General features: G+C 64.5%; 2 protein-coding genes across 3 annotated transcripts; both read right to left on the bottom strand.

Annotated features, from left to right (window-relative positions):
* Positions 1-1,608: 1,608 nt before the first annotated feature.
* Positions 1,609-4,530, bottom strand: LOC119847276 (suppressor of cytokine signaling 5-like). Of its 2 annotated transcripts, none has more exons than XM_038381914.2 (2): positions 4,316-4,530; positions 1,609-3,208 (listed from the first exon to the last, which is right to left on the bottom strand). In XM_038381914.2, the coding sequence occupies exon 2, from the start codon at positions 3,124-3,126 to the stop codon at positions 1,960-1,962; it is 1,167 nt and encodes a 388-aa protein (XP_038237842.1). In that variant the 5' UTR covers positions 3,127-3,208; positions 4,316-4,530; the 3' UTR covers positions 1,609-1,959. The 2 variants fall into 2 exon arrangements, with proteins under 2 accessions (XP_038237842.1, XP_038237840.1); XM_038381912.2 differs by having other exon boundaries at positions 1,609-3,213.
* A 3,036-nt stretch (positions 4,531-7,566) lies between these two features.
* Positions 7,567-15,662, bottom strand: PAF1 (PAF1 homolog, Paf1/RNA polymerase II complex component). The gene is made up of 14 exons (XM_038381566.2): positions 15,370-15,662; positions 13,915-13,944; positions 13,318-13,410; positions 13,050-13,171; positions 12,653-12,719; positions 12,311-12,412; positions 11,775-11,880; positions 11,539-11,607; positions 10,980-11,083; positions 10,333-10,449; positions 9,885-10,013; positions 9,323-9,428; positions 8,807-8,894; positions 7,567-8,239 (listed from the first exon to the last, which is right to left on the bottom strand). Exons 1-14 carry the CDS (start codon positions 15,417-15,419, stop codon positions 7,842-7,844), a joined length of 1,581 nt encoding a protein of 526 aa, XP_038237494.1. The 5' UTR covers positions 15,420-15,662; the 3' UTR covers positions 7,567-7,841.
* Positions 15,663-15,875: the final 213 nt, after the last annotated feature.

Raw genomic sequence — 15,875 nt, forward strand, 5'->3', positions numbered from 1 at the left:
GGATTGTGGGGCTGTCCTCTGGAGGAAGATGGGGGGGAAGCCGGGTCCTATCTCACCCCACACCCCCAGGGCCGGGTGGCTCTAGGCCCCGCAGTTGGAGAGCTGAGATGGTGCCTGGCTGGTTGCAGAAAAATGGAGGCTTATAAACAACTCAAGGGGTCTCTGGAAGGGGGACACCCCTCCCCAAACCTAGAGCAGGCTGGGCATCCCACAGTCAAAATCCTCTGGCCCCCAATAGCTGCAAGGGCGGGGCGGGCTATGGACCAGCTGCCGGCTGGTGAGTGGTTTGCTACCCTGGAGATCGGTCCTGGGATCGTTCCCTTGCCAAGGGGCCTGGTTCCCTGCCTGGGAGGAGGTGATCGAGTGAAAGACGCATGGAGGTTGGGGCTGTTGGTGAGTTTGCTCCTAGCCCCCTCTCAGAATCCACGAAAGGGGCAGTTCGCCTGTTTTCTCCCAACCCTTCGGAGGAAGGATCTGGCTCCTGCGGGCAAAGCCCGTGGAGATCCCAAGGCTGGCAGGGGCTCATGTGAGCAGCTAGAGGGTGACTTCCCGTGTAACAGGCCTGAGATCTGCCCCAAATAATTCCCAGCACAGAGCTGTTAGAAAAACACCCCGCCTTCATTTAAAAACGGGCCACGTTAGAGAATCCACCTCAACCCTCGCTCAATTGTGCCAGAGATTAATGACTCTCACCGTTCAAAACTGACACCTTTCCTGTCTGGAGTTGTCCAGCTTCAACTTCTAGCCACTGGGTTGTGTTCGACCTTCCTCCACTAGATTGAAGAGCCCTTGATTAAATACTCATTCCCTGGGTGGGTCACCCCTTCACCTTCTCTTTGGTAAGCTCAGTCAATTCTGCTCCTAGAGTCTGTCATTACCAGGCAGGTTTTCTAACCCTTTGATCATTCTCATGGCTCTTCTCTGGCCCCTCTCCAATTGATCAACGTCTTTCTCAAATTGTGGGCACCAGAACCGGACCCAGGATCCCAGCAGTGGCAGCACCAGCACCAAACACGGAGGGGAAAGACCCCCCTCTACTCCAATGCAAGATGCCTGTTCATGCAGCCCAGGGAATGGTACATAGGATGCTCTTGTATTGCGTGGCCAGGGAAGGGGGATTGGTGGCAGGGGACAAAGTGGGAGCAGACCAAGGAATGGGTCTCTTCCCCCCCCTGACTCCCTCTTGGAGAGCTGGGATCCCAGTACATGGCCTCCAAAGGAACCGAGCCAGGTGGGTTGCTCCCCTTTACGAGGGCCAACCTCCAGTGAAAATCCAGGTAAGGGTATGGAGCCCAGGGCTGGAATAGGGGGTGCTGGGGAGTGGGGCAGGGTTGAGCCCAACCCCTGCCCCTATTTTTCTCAGTTGAGGGGTTTCATCCCAGCTGGTGCCAGGGCCGACGAAGCAGCTCTCCCTGCCCACTAGCTGGAGCAGACACCCCCGAGCTGTAGCCCTGGGCGCCCAGCAGCCACAATGTTCCCACGTGGCTGAGAACCCCCAAATCATCTGGCAGCAGCCCACCCCCTTTCCCAGCTATCGGCAGGGGCTGAGGGCCAGAGCTAGGCACCCCCATCACTGCTACAGCCCGGAGACATGACCCCAGCGGCCTCTTACAGTCACGGCAACACGACTTTATTCCAGCAGCCTGGCCCCTTTAAATAAAACAGCTGATTGAGGCTCCGGCTGCGTCTTCCCCCAGCCAGGACTGGGGCAGGGGCTCCATTAAATGAAGCTTCCCCCTCCTAGCCCCGTGGGTGGAACAGTAATTGGAACACCTGGTTCTACCCCTTGCTGAGGCCGACAGTCCCAGAGCACCGGGGGGGCCCAGAACCTGCTGTAAAAGGCGGAAAGTTTGCAGGCAATATGGCCCCGTATCAGCCCTGATCCTGGAGCCCAAGCCCAAGCCCCTCATGTTTGGGCTGTGGCCCAGAGGCCCAAAGGCAGGGTGCTGGGTGCGGGGCTCAGTTCCAGCAGGTGTCCAGCCGCCGAACCCGCACCTTCTGCTTGTAGTGGTATTCCTTGAGGTACTCCTGGAGCGCGCTGGGGATGGGCAGGCGGCCGATGCCATCGTAGGAGGTGCAGCCGGCCACCACGGCCCGGCACAGGTGCTGCAGGGCGAAGGGGAAGGGCCGGCGCACGGGGCGGGATAGCAGGGGCTCGAAGAACATGCAGGCGCTGGGGTCCTTGTAGCGTTCCAGCAGGCCCGAGACGGTGGGGGCGTGGAAGACGCCGGGGTCGTGCACGTCGAAGCTGAAGTTGTGGTTCCACTGCTCGACGCGGGCGTGGAGCGAGCGGCCGTAGCGCCGGAAACTGACCGAGAAGAGATAATCCTCCTGGGCCGAATCCCGCAGCAGGAAGGTCCCTTCCGGCTTCCCCTCCAGCAGGGCCTCGGCCTGGTAGCGATCCATCACCCCCCAGTAGCAGGGCAGCCGGGTCAGCTGCAGCAGATCCGGCACCAGGCAGTGGATGTAGTCGATCTGGGTGTGGACGCGGAGCTCCGGTTCGGGGGCCACCACCGCCGCCTCCTCCTCCTCCTCCTCTTCCTCCTGGGGGGCCAGGGTGGCCCGGTTGTCCCCGGCCAGTTCGTTCATGCCAGGGGCCAGCTTGGGCCCCAGTTTGTAGAGCGGGTTGATCTGTGCCCTGGCCTCGAAGGTGTGGATCATGGCGTCCGGGGGCGGCTCCACCCCCTGCTCGATGCTGATGCGTCTCCGCTCCCTCAGCCGGTCATCCTCGTCCTCCGCCGGCCCTGCCCCGCCGCAAGCCAATCCCTCCTGGGCCGAGACGGGGGCCGTGTGCTGCTTGATGAGGTTCCACTTGCGGGCCAGCTCCGAGCCGGGCGGGAAGGGGCAGGTCTCCAGCATCAGCTCCCGCAGGTGGATCTTGCGCTGGGAGGGGGAGAACTCCGGGGAGCGGGCCCCGCCGTGCCCCTTGATGGGGAAACACTGGCCCACCGCGTCCTGGATCCTCTGCCGCAGCGAGCGCCCCGCCCCCCGGCCCGGCTCTGGCCCCCGCCCCACCGGGGTCTCCGGGAGCTTTGCTCGCCTGCGTCCGCTGCGCCGGCCCCCGGCCTCGCCCAACCTCTCCTTGGGCCGGGCCCCTTGGTCCGGCCCCTCTCCGGCCTGGGACATGACGGGGCCGAGCGCTCAGAGGACTCGGGAAGGTGTCAGGGGGCCCAGCTGGGACTCATGGTGGGGACGGGGAGCATCCGGCCTGCACTGAAGGGAGAGAGTTCGTTAGGACTACACCCTGGCTGTGTCCCCCACCCCACCACTGGGACCCCAGGATCCCTGCATCCTACCCCAGAAGTGGCTACATCTCAGCGCCGGGCAATGGATCCGTGTATAAACAGCCGCCCGCTCCCCACTCCAGATGCAGCTGCCTCTCAGCGCCAGATGAGGGATCCCTGTAAGATCAGCTGCCCTGCCCAGGCATGCCCCACCCCAGAGCAAGTCGCAGCTCAGTGGCCCAGCTGAGAGGGCACTGGGCTGGCACAACCTGGGTTCTGTCCCGGCCAGCAGCCGATCCCATCCTGCTACAGGTATTTCGTCCAGCGCTAACGGGGAAGCGACAGTCTCCACTCACAAGCCCCCCACGCCCTCCACATCCTACCCCGTCCTAGGGGCCGGCCCTCAGTACTCGGGGTGGGGGCGTGCTCAGAGTGTGGGGGGCACAGTCCCTTCAAGCCAGGAATAAGGCCGGACGATGGCCGTTTTAGGGTCCAGCTCAACAGTCCGGCAGCAGCTGTGAGGGTCTGGGCCGAGGTTGCTGCATTTCAGACCCCTGCCCCACAGATCTACCCCCATCCCATAGCCTAGCCCCGCCCCAAAGATCCACCCCATAGCCCAGCCCTGCCCCACAGATCTTCCCCCGGCCCCATCCTCTCCCCAGCTCTCCCACCCCATATCCCAGCCCTGCCCCACAGATCTACCCTCACCCATATCCCAGCCCTGCCCCATAGATCTACCCCCGGCCCCATCCTGTCCCCAGCTCTCCCACCCCATAGCCCAGCCCTGCCCCACAAATCTACCACCACCCCATAGACCAGCCCTGCCCCACAGATCTACCCCCAGCACCCCATAGCCCAGCCCTGCCCCACAGATCTACCCCCAGCACCCCATAGTCCAGCCCTGCCCCACAGATCTACCCCCACCCCATCCTGTCCCCAGCTCCCCATATCCCAGTCCTGCCCCACACATCTACCCCCAGCACCCCATAGCCCAGCCCTGCTCTACAGATCTCCCCCCCACACACACACCCCGATCCCACTCCCTGCCAATTCACCCCCCAGCCGCCGCCCCGGGCCGGGGCCGGACTCACCGCGGAGGGTCCCCACGCGGCCAGGCCGGGGCCGGGGGCCCGGGGGCCGGGAAGCGGCGACCGAAAGACGGAGCCACCCGGGGAGGCGAGGCCGGGCCCAGCGCCAGCTCCCCCGCTGCGCCGCCCAGCTGCAGCCGCCGGGGGAAGGGAAGGCCAGGCCGGGAGAGAACCCAGGGTCCTGCCCCCCCCAAGAGCCGGGGAGAGAACCAGGCGTACTGCCCCCCCAAGCAGAGCCGGGAGAGAACCCAGGCGTCCGACCGCCCCCCCACCACCGGAGCCAGGCGAGAACCCAGGCGTCCCTGCCCCCCCCAAGAGCCCGGGAGAGAACCCAGGCGTCCCTGCCCCCCCAAGAGCGGGAGAGAACCCAGGCGTCCGACGCCCCCCACCACCGGAGCCAGGCGAGAACCCAGGCGTCCTGCCCCCCCCAAGAGCGGGAGAGAACCAGGCGTCCTGCCCCCCCCCAAGAGAGGCGGGAGAGAACCCCAGGCGTCCGACGCCCCCCCACCACCGGAAGCCAGGCGAGAACCCAGGCGTCCTGCCCCCTGCAGCCCCATCCCCACCGGAGCAGGAGAGAACCCAGGCGTCCTTCCCCCACAAGAGCCAGGAGAGAACCCGGATCTTGGCCCCCAACCTTCCCCCCTAGACCCCACTCTTCCTTCCCTCCAACCTGGGAAAAAGAACAGAAACCAGGCGCCCTGCTCCCCAGAACCTTCCCCCACCCTGCCCTAACCACTAGACCCCACTCCCCTCCCTGAGCCTGGAGAGAGCACGGGCCGCCCTGGCCCCCAGCCCCTCCCTGCAGCAGCAGACTCCCCTCCCCTCCAGACCTAGGGAGGAAACCCAGGAGTCCTGGGCCCCTCCCACCCCAGTTCCCCATCTCCCACCCCCACCCCAACCCAGGGAGAGAACCCAGGCATCCTGGCCTCCAGCCCCTCCCCCAGTTCTGACCACCAAGCACAACCCGCCACCTCATGCTAGGGAGAGAACCCAGGAGTTCTAGCCCCAGGGCCCCCTACTCCCCGTGCCCCCTCCCACCCCAGAACTGGGGAGAGAACACCCCCACCTGGCCCCAGGTGTTTTGCACTTTTGTGTGCGTGTTGCACATGCGTTAGTGTGTCTCACACACACCATGCTCGTCCCTTGCTCGGTGACGTCCTTCCACACCCACCCGGGGCTGAGCCCCCGTCTGGCAGTGACACTCCTCACAGCCGCTTGTGCCAGGCCCACTAACACCTGCATCCACCTCCTTCGCACACATGGGCCTTGGGCACCCACACGCATGTGTCCTTTGCACGCTGGAGTGTGTCTCTCTCCCCCTCCATGTCTCACTCACAGCCCCTTCTCCCCCCCACATGCACACGTGAGTCTCACAGCTGTGCATGCCGCACACTCAGGGGGTTCCTCTGCAGAATTCCCCCCCCCAAATGCCTCAAAGCCCTCTTGGGGTAAAGCACCTGGCCTTGTCCGGGGCCTGCTTGATTATCCCACACCTCCCCCTACACAATCCCTCACCCCAGCAGATCAGGGGGGAGATAAGCACAGCCCCCCCAGCTGATTCTCACCCTCCCAAAACCAGCTCTCCTTGGAGGCAGCAGGCCAACTAGCAGACCCTACTGCACCCCTGAATCCCGGCCCTTCCAGCAGGTCTGGGGTGTGGGTCTGACATCCCCCAGGGGTACCATCCGGCCTGTGGAAACATTGGGACCCCTTAACTTTCTAGCTCCGGATACTGCTCACGCTGCTCTGCTTTGCACAGAAATCAGCATGGGACGGCACGCCCGGTTACGTGACATGAATGATCTCCCAGCCACTCGTGGACCATACCCAGGGAGGCGCCCGCCAATCGCCCCAGCCTTGCCCCCCAGAAATGTGCGTCCGACACTGCTCAAGCCCCCCCCCAGGCAGTGCAAGCGCCTCAAGTCAATCACCGTATACAGGAAACTGGAAAAGGCACCAGCCATCTTTAATCCGGAGCAGAGATTCCCCCAAGCCCTGCAATCAAAAGACACCAGTTTAGAGAAAAGAATAAAAGTCGTTTATTAAACGAGAGATTCGAGGTGATTGAGGCCTCAAAAGGTCAGACTTGGTCACACAAAGAAAGTGATCAAATCGCAAACTGCCTGATCCTCGCCACACGGACCCCTCTGGCCGTCTAGCGCAGGGTCCTTCCCGCAGACTCAACAGAGACGTGGGGGGACAGGGCTGACGAAGACAAAATTAATTGCCTCTTACTTTATACCCGCCTCTCCCCTCCTCACTGACCCCCCCCACGGGGCTAGACAAAGCAGCCGCCTGCGTAGTGCGAGTTGAAGCATCTCTTCGGTGAATTGTATCTTCTGCGTCCGTGACACTCCAGGCCTTTGTTATTCCCCAGACTCACAACTCACAACGTGTCGGAGTAACACACCTGCGGCAACACCTCTGCCCTCCTTAGCCAGCGCTCGGCCTCGTCCGTTACCCGGAGAAGGATGCTCAGCAGCTGACGGGTTGGCAGACAATACATTCAATACAAAGCATGCCTTGGGAGGTGCCATACCCCTAGCAAAGTGGGGGGCTCCAGGAGCTATTTGGAGGTACAGTGTATCCTGGTACAGGGCAGCGTGTGCACCCCCAACCTTCGCCTCACCCCTGGGCGCTCTCCTTTGGCCAGGGCCCCCAGGGGAGCGGTTTCCCCAGCCGAGGGAAATGCCAGTCAGTTTCAATGCCCCAGGTGCCAGCCTGGCTATGCAAGGTCCTGCCCCAACTCAAAGCCCGTTTGTCACCAAATGCCCCCCTAACACTCACCAAGAAGGGCTCTGCCCCGATCCCCTCCCTAGGCAGGGTCTGATCTCCCGCCCACACTTCCAATAGCGAAAGGGCTGGTGAATCCCGGCCCTGGCACCCCTGGTCACGCAGAGAGTGGGGAACCCAGCCTGCCTCCCCGGCCCTTCGACTGCAGCTTCGAGCCCAGTCCCTGGAAGGGACAGGGCAGAGTTTGGGGCACAAGGGGATGGGGAATCTAGGGATACACAAGCCCTTTCTTCCCCAGAGTACCTGTCCCCCCACTCCTCCCAGAGTGCCCGCCCGCCCCAGCCCTCTGAGGGGGCACGCTGCACCCGCCGCCCGCTCCAGGGAGAATAGGCCCTGCTGGCTCAGCACCCCGGCAAAGGAGGGGGCTGGACAGCAGATGCCGGACCCTCTGCTCGCAGCAGAGGGAGGCGCTGATGCCAGCAGGGCCAGTGCCAAGCATGGGGCGGGGGAGAGACGCCCGGTTTTAGGAAGAGACCCTTTTATTGAGAACGGAGAGGGGGTTCTGGTACAGGCTGGTATGTACAGGGGGCAAAACAAACAGCAGTAAGAATAAAAACACCCCAGTGTCGGGGGGGGACCCCAGAGGTCTTTGACCAAGCACAGGGATGCCAGGCAGAGCCTGAGTCCTCCCCATCATGCCCACATCCTCTTGGTGGCAGCAGGCTGGAGTGACGGTCCCCCAGGGGGGTGGGTGGATCTGGCCCAGGTGGCTGGGGGGCAAGGGGCTGCGCCCCACTCAATCGCTCTCGCTCCCCTCCTCGCTTGAGTCCGAGGCAGCCTCGCTGCCACTCCCGCTGCGCTCTTCCTCCTCGGCGTTGGAGCCCTCGCTGCCGCTGAGGAAGGGGCTGTGGCCGCCCCGTCGCCGGCCGCCCCCGTCGCTGCCGCTCTCCTCCTCCCCGGGGCTGCGCCGCCCGCCGCCCCCCTCGCCCTCCGAGTCCTCGTCGTCGCTGCCAAAGATCTCCTCCTTGTCGCGGGCTGCCCGCTCGTCCTCCTCGCTGGCCTCCGGCGAGCCCTCGCTGGCGCTGCGCCCGCTGGCCTCCCGCTCGCTCTCGCTGCCTGAGCGCCCTTCTTCCTCCTCCTCCTCCTCCTCGCTGGCCTCCGGCTCGCTCTCGCTGCCCTTCTCGGGCTCCTCGTCTGCGGGGAGAGCCAAAGTCAGAGGGGCAGAGCCGGGTGATGTCGAGGCAGGGTGATGGTGTGGAGGGGGGCGATGGAAGGGAGGGGAGAATCACCCCCTGGAGTGGGGGAGGGCTGATGGAAGAAAGGGGACCATCTCCCCCAAGGGAGAGGGAGGGCTGATGGAAGAGAGAGAACCACTTCCCCATGGGAGGGGGAAGGGAAGAGAGAAGCGACGGCTGCTCACCTCCTATTCTTTGGGGGGGAAGAGCCATCCTCGGGGGTGGGATGTAGAGGGGACTCGGGGGGTGGGGAACAGGACCAGCCCAAGAGGGAGGCAGGGCTCAGGGCTGCCCCCTGTAGCGGGAGCGGCAGCACCATCCCCGGGGGGGTGTGTATGGGGTCAGAGGGACGGAGGATGAAGTGCCACAGCGGTTCCAAGGGCAGCCACCAGAGGGAGCTGCGAGCCCCGGTGCCGCCAGTAGTGGGTGGGAGGAAGCTGATGGGGGAGGGGACAGGCAGAGAGGCCCTTTTTTCCCATGCCACCCCCCCCCCCAGAGCTGTAACCCTCCCTTCCCTGGCTGCTACCTGATCCCTGGGCCTCCTTGTCCATCTCCATCTCTTCCTCCTCTTCCTCCTCCGGCTCGTGATTCTCTAGCTGCGCCTTGCGAGCCTCCTGCCGGGGCGGGGGAGCCGGGTTAGCCACGGGGTGGGGGGCACACCCCACCCACCCTGCCCAGGCTGGGATCCCAACCAGCACCCCTCCTCAGTCAGTGAGAGTGGGTGGCATGGGGTCTTCAGGGCATGGAACCAGACTCCTGGGTTCTCTCCCCAGCTCTGGGAGGGTCTAATGGTTAGAGCAGGGGGTGCTGGGAGTCAGGACTCCTGGGTTCTATCCCCAGCACTGGGAGGGGAGTGGGCTCTAGTGGGTTCGTCATGGGGGCTGGGAGCCAGGACTCTTGGGTTCTACTCCCAGATCCCAGTGTAGGGGGTGAGAACAGAAGCTACGTGGGGGGCATGGATGCACTGACTGCGCCCCCCACCCCCCGGAGGGCTGCCCCTCTGCCCCCCAGCACAGAGTTCGGAGATCAACCCTCGCCATACCTGAGCCTCCAGTTCCTTCTCGTTCATGTCTCGGTGCTTCACCACCAGCACGGCGTTGGTGCCCGACTGCACGCCCGCCTTGGCCCTGCGTTTGCTGAGCCGCACCCTGTGGGGGAGAAAATGAGGGGCAATGTCAAGCTGGGGAGAAGGGCCCCGCACCTCTTCCCAGGACACAGCTCTACTCGCTCCATGCACCCCCTAAAGGCACATCCTGGAGCTGGGGATCCCCCTGACCCAGCTGGGGGGGGTGGGGGTCAGGGCTCCCTGGGACGGCCCCAGCTCCGCTCAGAAACCAACCGAGATCTGTGCAGTTCTTTGCCCCCCACAGCTCTGAGCAGGAGGCTGCTCCGGGTCAGGAACCATGTAGCTCCAGCCTCGGTTTACCCTCAGCCGGTCAATTCTCATTGGTTCAGGTGCCGATAGGCAGCGGCCACTAACTCCACCCTCTCTTTGCCCTCTCAGACCTGGCCTTGGAGCCGAGATCTGAGCCGGGCCATGGGCACTGGCCTGACCCACCCCACGCCCCGGCTGGGGCAGGCCCCGGGCTCCCCCCACGCCTCACCGGGTCTCCAGCTCGTTGTAGTAGACGCCGTCACCCTCGCGGAAGATGAAGAAGTAATTCTCCTCGTAGCCCTTGCTGGCTTTGTTCTTCACGTTCCAGTTGTACTCCCGGGCGATCTTGTAGTCGTAGCTGGGCGGGGGAAGAGAGGGTCAGCACCCCACAGCTTTGCCACCCCCCGCCTCCCTCCATTCCCCAGCACAGCCCCCCCACTTCCCCAGACCTCCCACCCCTCTCCCCAGCCCTCTCACTTCCCCCGACCCCACCTCTCCCCCATTCCCAAGCACAGCCCCCCCTCCCGCCCATTCCCCAACACAGCATCCCCCCCCCACTCTCCCATTCCCGAGCACAGCCCCCCACCTCCCCTGGGCCCTGCACTTTTCCCCAGGCCCCCACACAATTCCCCTTCCCCCCCTTCTTCTCCCACCCCCCCACATCCCCAGCCACGTACATATCTTCGGGTGCATAGTCCATCTCCTCCTCCTGATCCCGCTTGCGTTTTCGCAGGGTGTCCTCCACGGGCAGGAAATAGGCCACAAACTGGTTCCCCTCTTCGTCCATCATCCCCCTGAGACAGCCGGGAAAGGGTTAACGAGGAACGCTCTCCCCCCCTCCCCATGGCGCTCCCCTCCGCCCCATGGAGCACAGCCCTGGGGCTAGCCCTGACTGTCAGGGAGAGCACCCCCTACTGCCCCCCTGGAGCACAGCGCTCCCTAGCGTCAACCTGGGGCCAGCCCTGACTATGGGAGAGAGCACCTAGGGGCCTCCCATCCAAACAGCAGCCTGCCCTCCCTTTAGCTAGGGATCCCCTCCCACGGCCCTACAGCAGCTGTGAGGGCTGAGCCCGGGGGGGGCGGGAAGCCTCCTTCCAGGGAAGGACACCCCCCGCCTTGCTAGAACACTTGGCGGTGCGACTCTCTGTCTCCACTCTCCGTGATGGGAGGGGGTTAGCGCAGGAACCCAGCGCCGAGCAGGGACAGGGGGCGCCCGGCTCTTGGGGCCCGTGGGAAGGGCTCTGCCTAGCGGAGTGGGGATATCAGGCCAGGCAGAGGCAGGGTGAACCCCCACCCCACCCAAGGCTGAGGGGTGCGGCGTTACCTGATCATCGCCTGAGACATCATCTCGAGGGCCGCGGCCCCACTGGTGTCCTTGGGGGCTGGGTCCGAGTCGAAGATGACCTGGGCGCAGGGGTTGATCCACATCTAGGGGGAAAGGAGTCGATTAGCGGGGTGATCCCTGTCCCCTACACCGCTCCCCCTACTCCCCTGGCATGGCACTACACCCATGGCCCCTCCATCAGGCAGACCCTCCTCTAGGCACCAGCGCCCCCGGCACTAGCCCCTGGATCTCCCTCAGCATGGGGGGAGCCCCCTTCAGGCTGCACTTCCATCTGCGGGAGGGGAGTCAGGGCTGATGGGGAAACCAAGGCACAGAGCGGTCACGGGACAGGCTGGGATTAGAAGCCAGGTCTCCTGCCTCCTGACCCGTGCGTGCTACCCACTACGACGCTGCCTCCCCGAGGCTCACTTAGCTCCAGACTGGGAGGTGCTTAGGACCGGCCCAGCCGCTAACGGAGCCTCGAAGGTCCTTGCGTGCCACGGGCCGGTGCTCCTGGGCCTAGGGAAGCTGATGCCAAGTCTCCCTCCCCCAGCCTTACCTTGAAGTCTGGGAACACGGGCATCACCTCCATGGGGGTGACGCGAGGTTTGCTGTAATGCTGGGAAATCTGGGGATGGAGGAAGCAGAAAGACAGTGAGAAGCCTCAGGGGAGGCCCTAAATCCCCTCCTCCCCCCCACCCCTCTGCTGGGGTGCTTTCAACATGGGCCCTTTAAGGCTTAAAGGCACAGTATGTTGTGTGGGGGAGGAGGGAGATATTTAAAGGGGCGACTCACCGATTTCTGGGCATCCTCGAAGGTCTTCTCGATGGCAGCGATCTGGCTGTCCCGGTCCTTGTAGATCTCCTCCTCCGTGAACTGCTGCTTGACGGACACGCCGATTCTGATTGGGGGCGGAGTTAGCAGAGTGAGGCCTGCTGGGAAAACACCGTGTCCCCCCCACCCCGGGCTGGATGCAACTGGCGACACTCCCCCGGACCCTCGCCGGCTGGATCGAACCGGATCCGATACCACCCGCGGCTAGGTCCACAAGCGCCAGACCTATGCTGCCTCCTGCTGGACGCAACCAGTCCTGCGCCAGGATACGTCTCCCCCAGTGGCTGAAGATACTGCACCCCAACGCAGAGGCAGCCGAGCAGACTCGCCAACGCCCCCACGCTCCTTGCGAAGGGGGGGGCATGCAGCATCACAAGAGGATGCGGAGATCCCAGAGGGAGAGTAACCTCCCTCCCAAAAAGGGGATGGTCCCCCCCCCCCCCAGAATGCTGTCCCTGCCCAAGAGAGTCACCCCAGCCGGCTCCCCTCCCACTCACTTGACCTCCGGCTTCTCGTTGGACACGCCGTAGCGGTTGAACTCGGTGGAGATGTATTCCGTCTTCCTCATCCACGGTACCACTTTGGCATGCTGCTGGGATCTAGGGCAGAGGAGGACAGGGGGCTTATAGGCCGTGGGGCAGAGGGGAGCCGCTGATTGCCCCCTCCTGATGTGTGTGTGGGGAAGAACCTCCCACTGGGGGGCAGGGCTCTGTCGGGTGGGACCAAGCAAAGGGACCCCAAGGCTGCACAGCAAGGCGAGGAGAGCTGGCTAGCCAGGGGTTTAGAGAGGGGCTGCTCTCCACAGCCGGGGGCGCCATGTGTTTTGGGGGCCGGGCTACCTCTTCGAGCTGGTGGGAGCCTGGATTTCCTCCTCCAGCAGCTTCTCATCGGCCGGATCCAGGAGAACTGGAAGAGGCAGAGCAGGATGAGACAGGACCCACGCCAGCCCCCCCCATCATGCCCCACCCCCAAAGCTCCTGGGTTTGGCTCTCAGTGGGGCAGGACTGATTGGAGACGGACGCAATGGAGACTCTTCAATGAGCGAGATGCTTTGTGGGGGGCACTTTGAAACTAGAACCCAGGATTCGGGGTGCAAGGTGGGACCCCTGAAATGCAAAAGATGCCCCTGCCCGACGTGGGCACGCACGACACACACACCCACACCCCAGTCAGTGCAAGACACAAACAGTGCCCCAGGATCTGTTGGTGATGCACACGTGGGCGCCCGGCTCTCACCATTGGGGTCGATGCGATATGTGTCAGGGTTGATGAGGTCGATGGTCACGCCCAGGTCCGGCTCAGTGAGGAGGTCGTGTTTGTGCTGTTTCTCCAGAGAGGTGGCTTTGTACTGCACAAACCTGGGGGAGGGACAGGTGAGACACCGGCCCAGGAGAGCCCTCTGGGCAGACAACTCTCCCCTCCTCCAGCCTCCACCCTGGGGGCGGCACTGGTGAGCCTGGGAGGGGGCCCCGATCCCAGCCCCACTCAGCAGCTGCTCTCTCACCTGTTCTGGTCGAAGGGGTATGTGATGAATTTGGGGTCGAAGGGAATATCCGGGAGACTGTTGCAGTATTTCACCCGACACACCACACCCGATCTGGAAGCACAGGGAGAGACATCAGCACTGGGGGGGGTCCGCCCCCTCCCCCCCGGATTCCTGATCCCTCATCCCACCCACCCAGCCTGGGGTGACAGGGTGAGTCTGGAGCAGGGCACCATGGAGGACAGGGATCCCGGATTCCTGGGTTCCTTATCCCCCACCAGCAGCGGGGGATGGAAAGAGTGCGTGAGGAGGGAGCTATGGGTGGGGGATGGTGGAAGGGGTCATGTGCCAAACCCCCCCGGAACCCTGCTGGAATCTCCAATGTCCCACGTCAGCGGCAACCCACGATTGTGCCCGGCCGCCGTGAAATGAGTTTGCCGGGACTCTGTCTGGTTTGTGAGTGACAAGCAGCCACAGTAATTGCTCCCCCCCCACCAGCCTTTGCCAGCAAGTTCAAGGGCGGGACAGGGGAGCAGTAAAAACAGGACTGTTTCCTCCCCACCTCCCAGGGCACGGCGGTGGGGGAACTGTGAGCTGTGGAACGAGGAGGGGTCATACCTCTCAGGCAGGGTCCGGTGAGCGTTGGGCCTGCAAAGACACGGAAATAACAACATTAAATAATCACAACACCGTGGGCTCCTTTTCGTCCAGTGTCCTTTACCAAGAAGTGTCGGTAGCATTATCCCCACTCTGCAGATGGGGAAACTGAGGCACAGAGTGGCAGAAAGAGGGTCAACATCGTGAGTGGGGAGGAGGAGAAGCTGCCTGTGGGTCTGGTCCCTGGAGGCTACCCCAAAGTGAGAGCCCTGCCCAGACTCTCCACATAGAGTGAAACCGATTTAAAGCACTTTATCAATATTGATGCATTGCCCCTCCCGCACAGAAGGCAAGTCTGCGGCATCAGCTCTACTGGCCAGAAGGAGAAACTGAGGCAAGACCAGCAGCAGGGTCAGGATCCACCAAGTGGAACTGCTGTGGACTTTGTGTGGCCATGTCTGGGGTGGGATATAGCAGTCACACGGTGACGCTATGCTGGAGTTTAGTGGGGGTTAGGTCGGGCCTCTCAGGGGACTCTGAACAGGCCCTCCCCACAGGGCTCTGGCTGTCCACACACTGGGAGATGGAACCAGGAGTCTGGGCTCCCAGCCCCCCACCCCGACTCTCCCCATCCCCCTGACAGGGAGGGTGTGGTGGTGAAGGGACCCAGGAGTCCAGGACTCTGACTCTCCCTATCACTCCTGTTTGGGGGGGGGGGGAGTCCGGGCTCCCAGCTCCCCCCCCCCCCGGAACCCAGGAGTCCGGGCTCCCAGCTCCCCCCCCCCCGGAACCCAGGAGTCCGGGCTCCCAGCTCCCCCCCCCCCCGGAACCCAGGAGTCCGGGCTCCCAGCTCCCCCCCCCCCCGGAACCCAGGAGTCCGGGCACCCAGCTCCCCCCCCCCCGGAACCCAGGAGTCCGGGCTCCCAGCTCCCCCCCCCCCCGGAACCCAGGTGTCCGGGCTCCCAGCTCCCCCCCCCCCCCGGAACCCCGGAGTCCGGGCTCCCAGCTCCCCCCCCCCCCCGGAACCCAGGAGTCCGGGCTCCCAGCTCCCCCCCCCCCCCGGAACCCAGGAGTCCGGGCTCCCAGCTCCCCCCCCCCCCGGAACCCAGGAGTCCGGGCTCCCAGCTCCCCCCCCCCGGAACCCAGGAGTCCGGGCTCCCAGCTCCCCCCCCCCCCGGAACCCAGGAGTCCGGGCTCCCAGCTCCCCCCCCCCCGGAACCCAGGAGTCCGGGCTCCCAGCTCCCCCCCCCCCGGAACCCAGGAGTCCGGCTCCCAGCTCCCCCCTTCCCCGGAACCCAGGAGTCCGGCTCCCAGCTCCCCCCTTCCCCGGAACCCAGGAGTCCGGCTCCCAGCTCCCCCCCCCAATTCTCCCCATCACCCCTGGCGGGTGGGGGTGGAAGGGACCCAGGAGTCCGGGTCCCATGACGTCACGGGGTATGAGGTCACGGCTGTGACGTGAGGCCGGGGCGGCCCTACCTGTGCCCCGGCTCCTCCCGCTGCGCCTGGGTCTGGATGGTCGGGGCCATGGCGGGGCCGCGGCTGCGATCGCTGCTGCCCCGCCGCGGGGCCTGCGGGCGGGGACGGTGGCCGAGGCCCGCCTGACGGGAAACGCGGCCGCGCCCCGCGGAGCGGCTCCGGAAGGAGGAGCTCGAGGATGCGGGGAGGTGAGGCGAGGCGGCGGGACCCTGGGCGGGCAGAGACTCCGCCCCGGCGACAGGCACCGGGGTAGACACCTACGGACGGGCTCACAGGCCCTGCAGCCGGGCGGTCTCACCGGAAGCGCGGCTTGGAGAGGTGAACTTCCGGGCAGAGAGCAAGGCTTGCTGGGAGTTGTAGTACCGGGAACGGCGCTCCCGGAACGTATTGCGCATGAACGCTAGGGCCGCGGTGCATGACGGGCATTGCAGAAGCGGTGCACGACGGGAAACGAGAGTCTCCAGGCCACCAGGAGCGATGCATGCCGGGAGCTGTAGTTCTAGCCG

This window comes from Dermochelys coriacea, chromosome 23, assembly GCF_009764565.3.
Source record: "Dermochelys coriacea isolate rDerCor1 chromosome 23, rDerCor1.pri.v4, whole genome shotgun sequence".
In the NCBI taxonomy this organism is placed as follows: domain Eukaryota; kingdom Metazoa; phylum Chordata; order Testudines; family Dermochelyidae; genus Dermochelys; species Dermochelys coriacea.

Excerpts from the sequence above, each read along its gene's own strand:
- PAF1 (XM_038381566.2), bottom strand. The coding sequence starts at position 15,419 with ATGGCCCCGACCATCCAGACCCAGGCGCAGCGGGAGGAGCCGGGGCAC. Across the intron at positions 13,411-13,914 it reads CACCGGACCCTGCCTGAGAG|ATCGGGTGTGGTGTGTCGGG; the intron begins GTATGACCCCTC and ends CTGTGCTTCCAG. Across the intron at positions 9,429-9,884 it reads TACAACGAGCTGGAGACCCG|GGTGCGGCTCAGCAAACGCA; the intron begins GTGAGGCGTGGG and ends TCTCCCCCACAG.
- LOC119847276 (XM_038381914.2), bottom strand. The coding sequence starts at position 3,126 with ATGTCCCAGGCCGGAGAGGGGCCGGACCAAGGGGCCCGGCCCAAGGAG.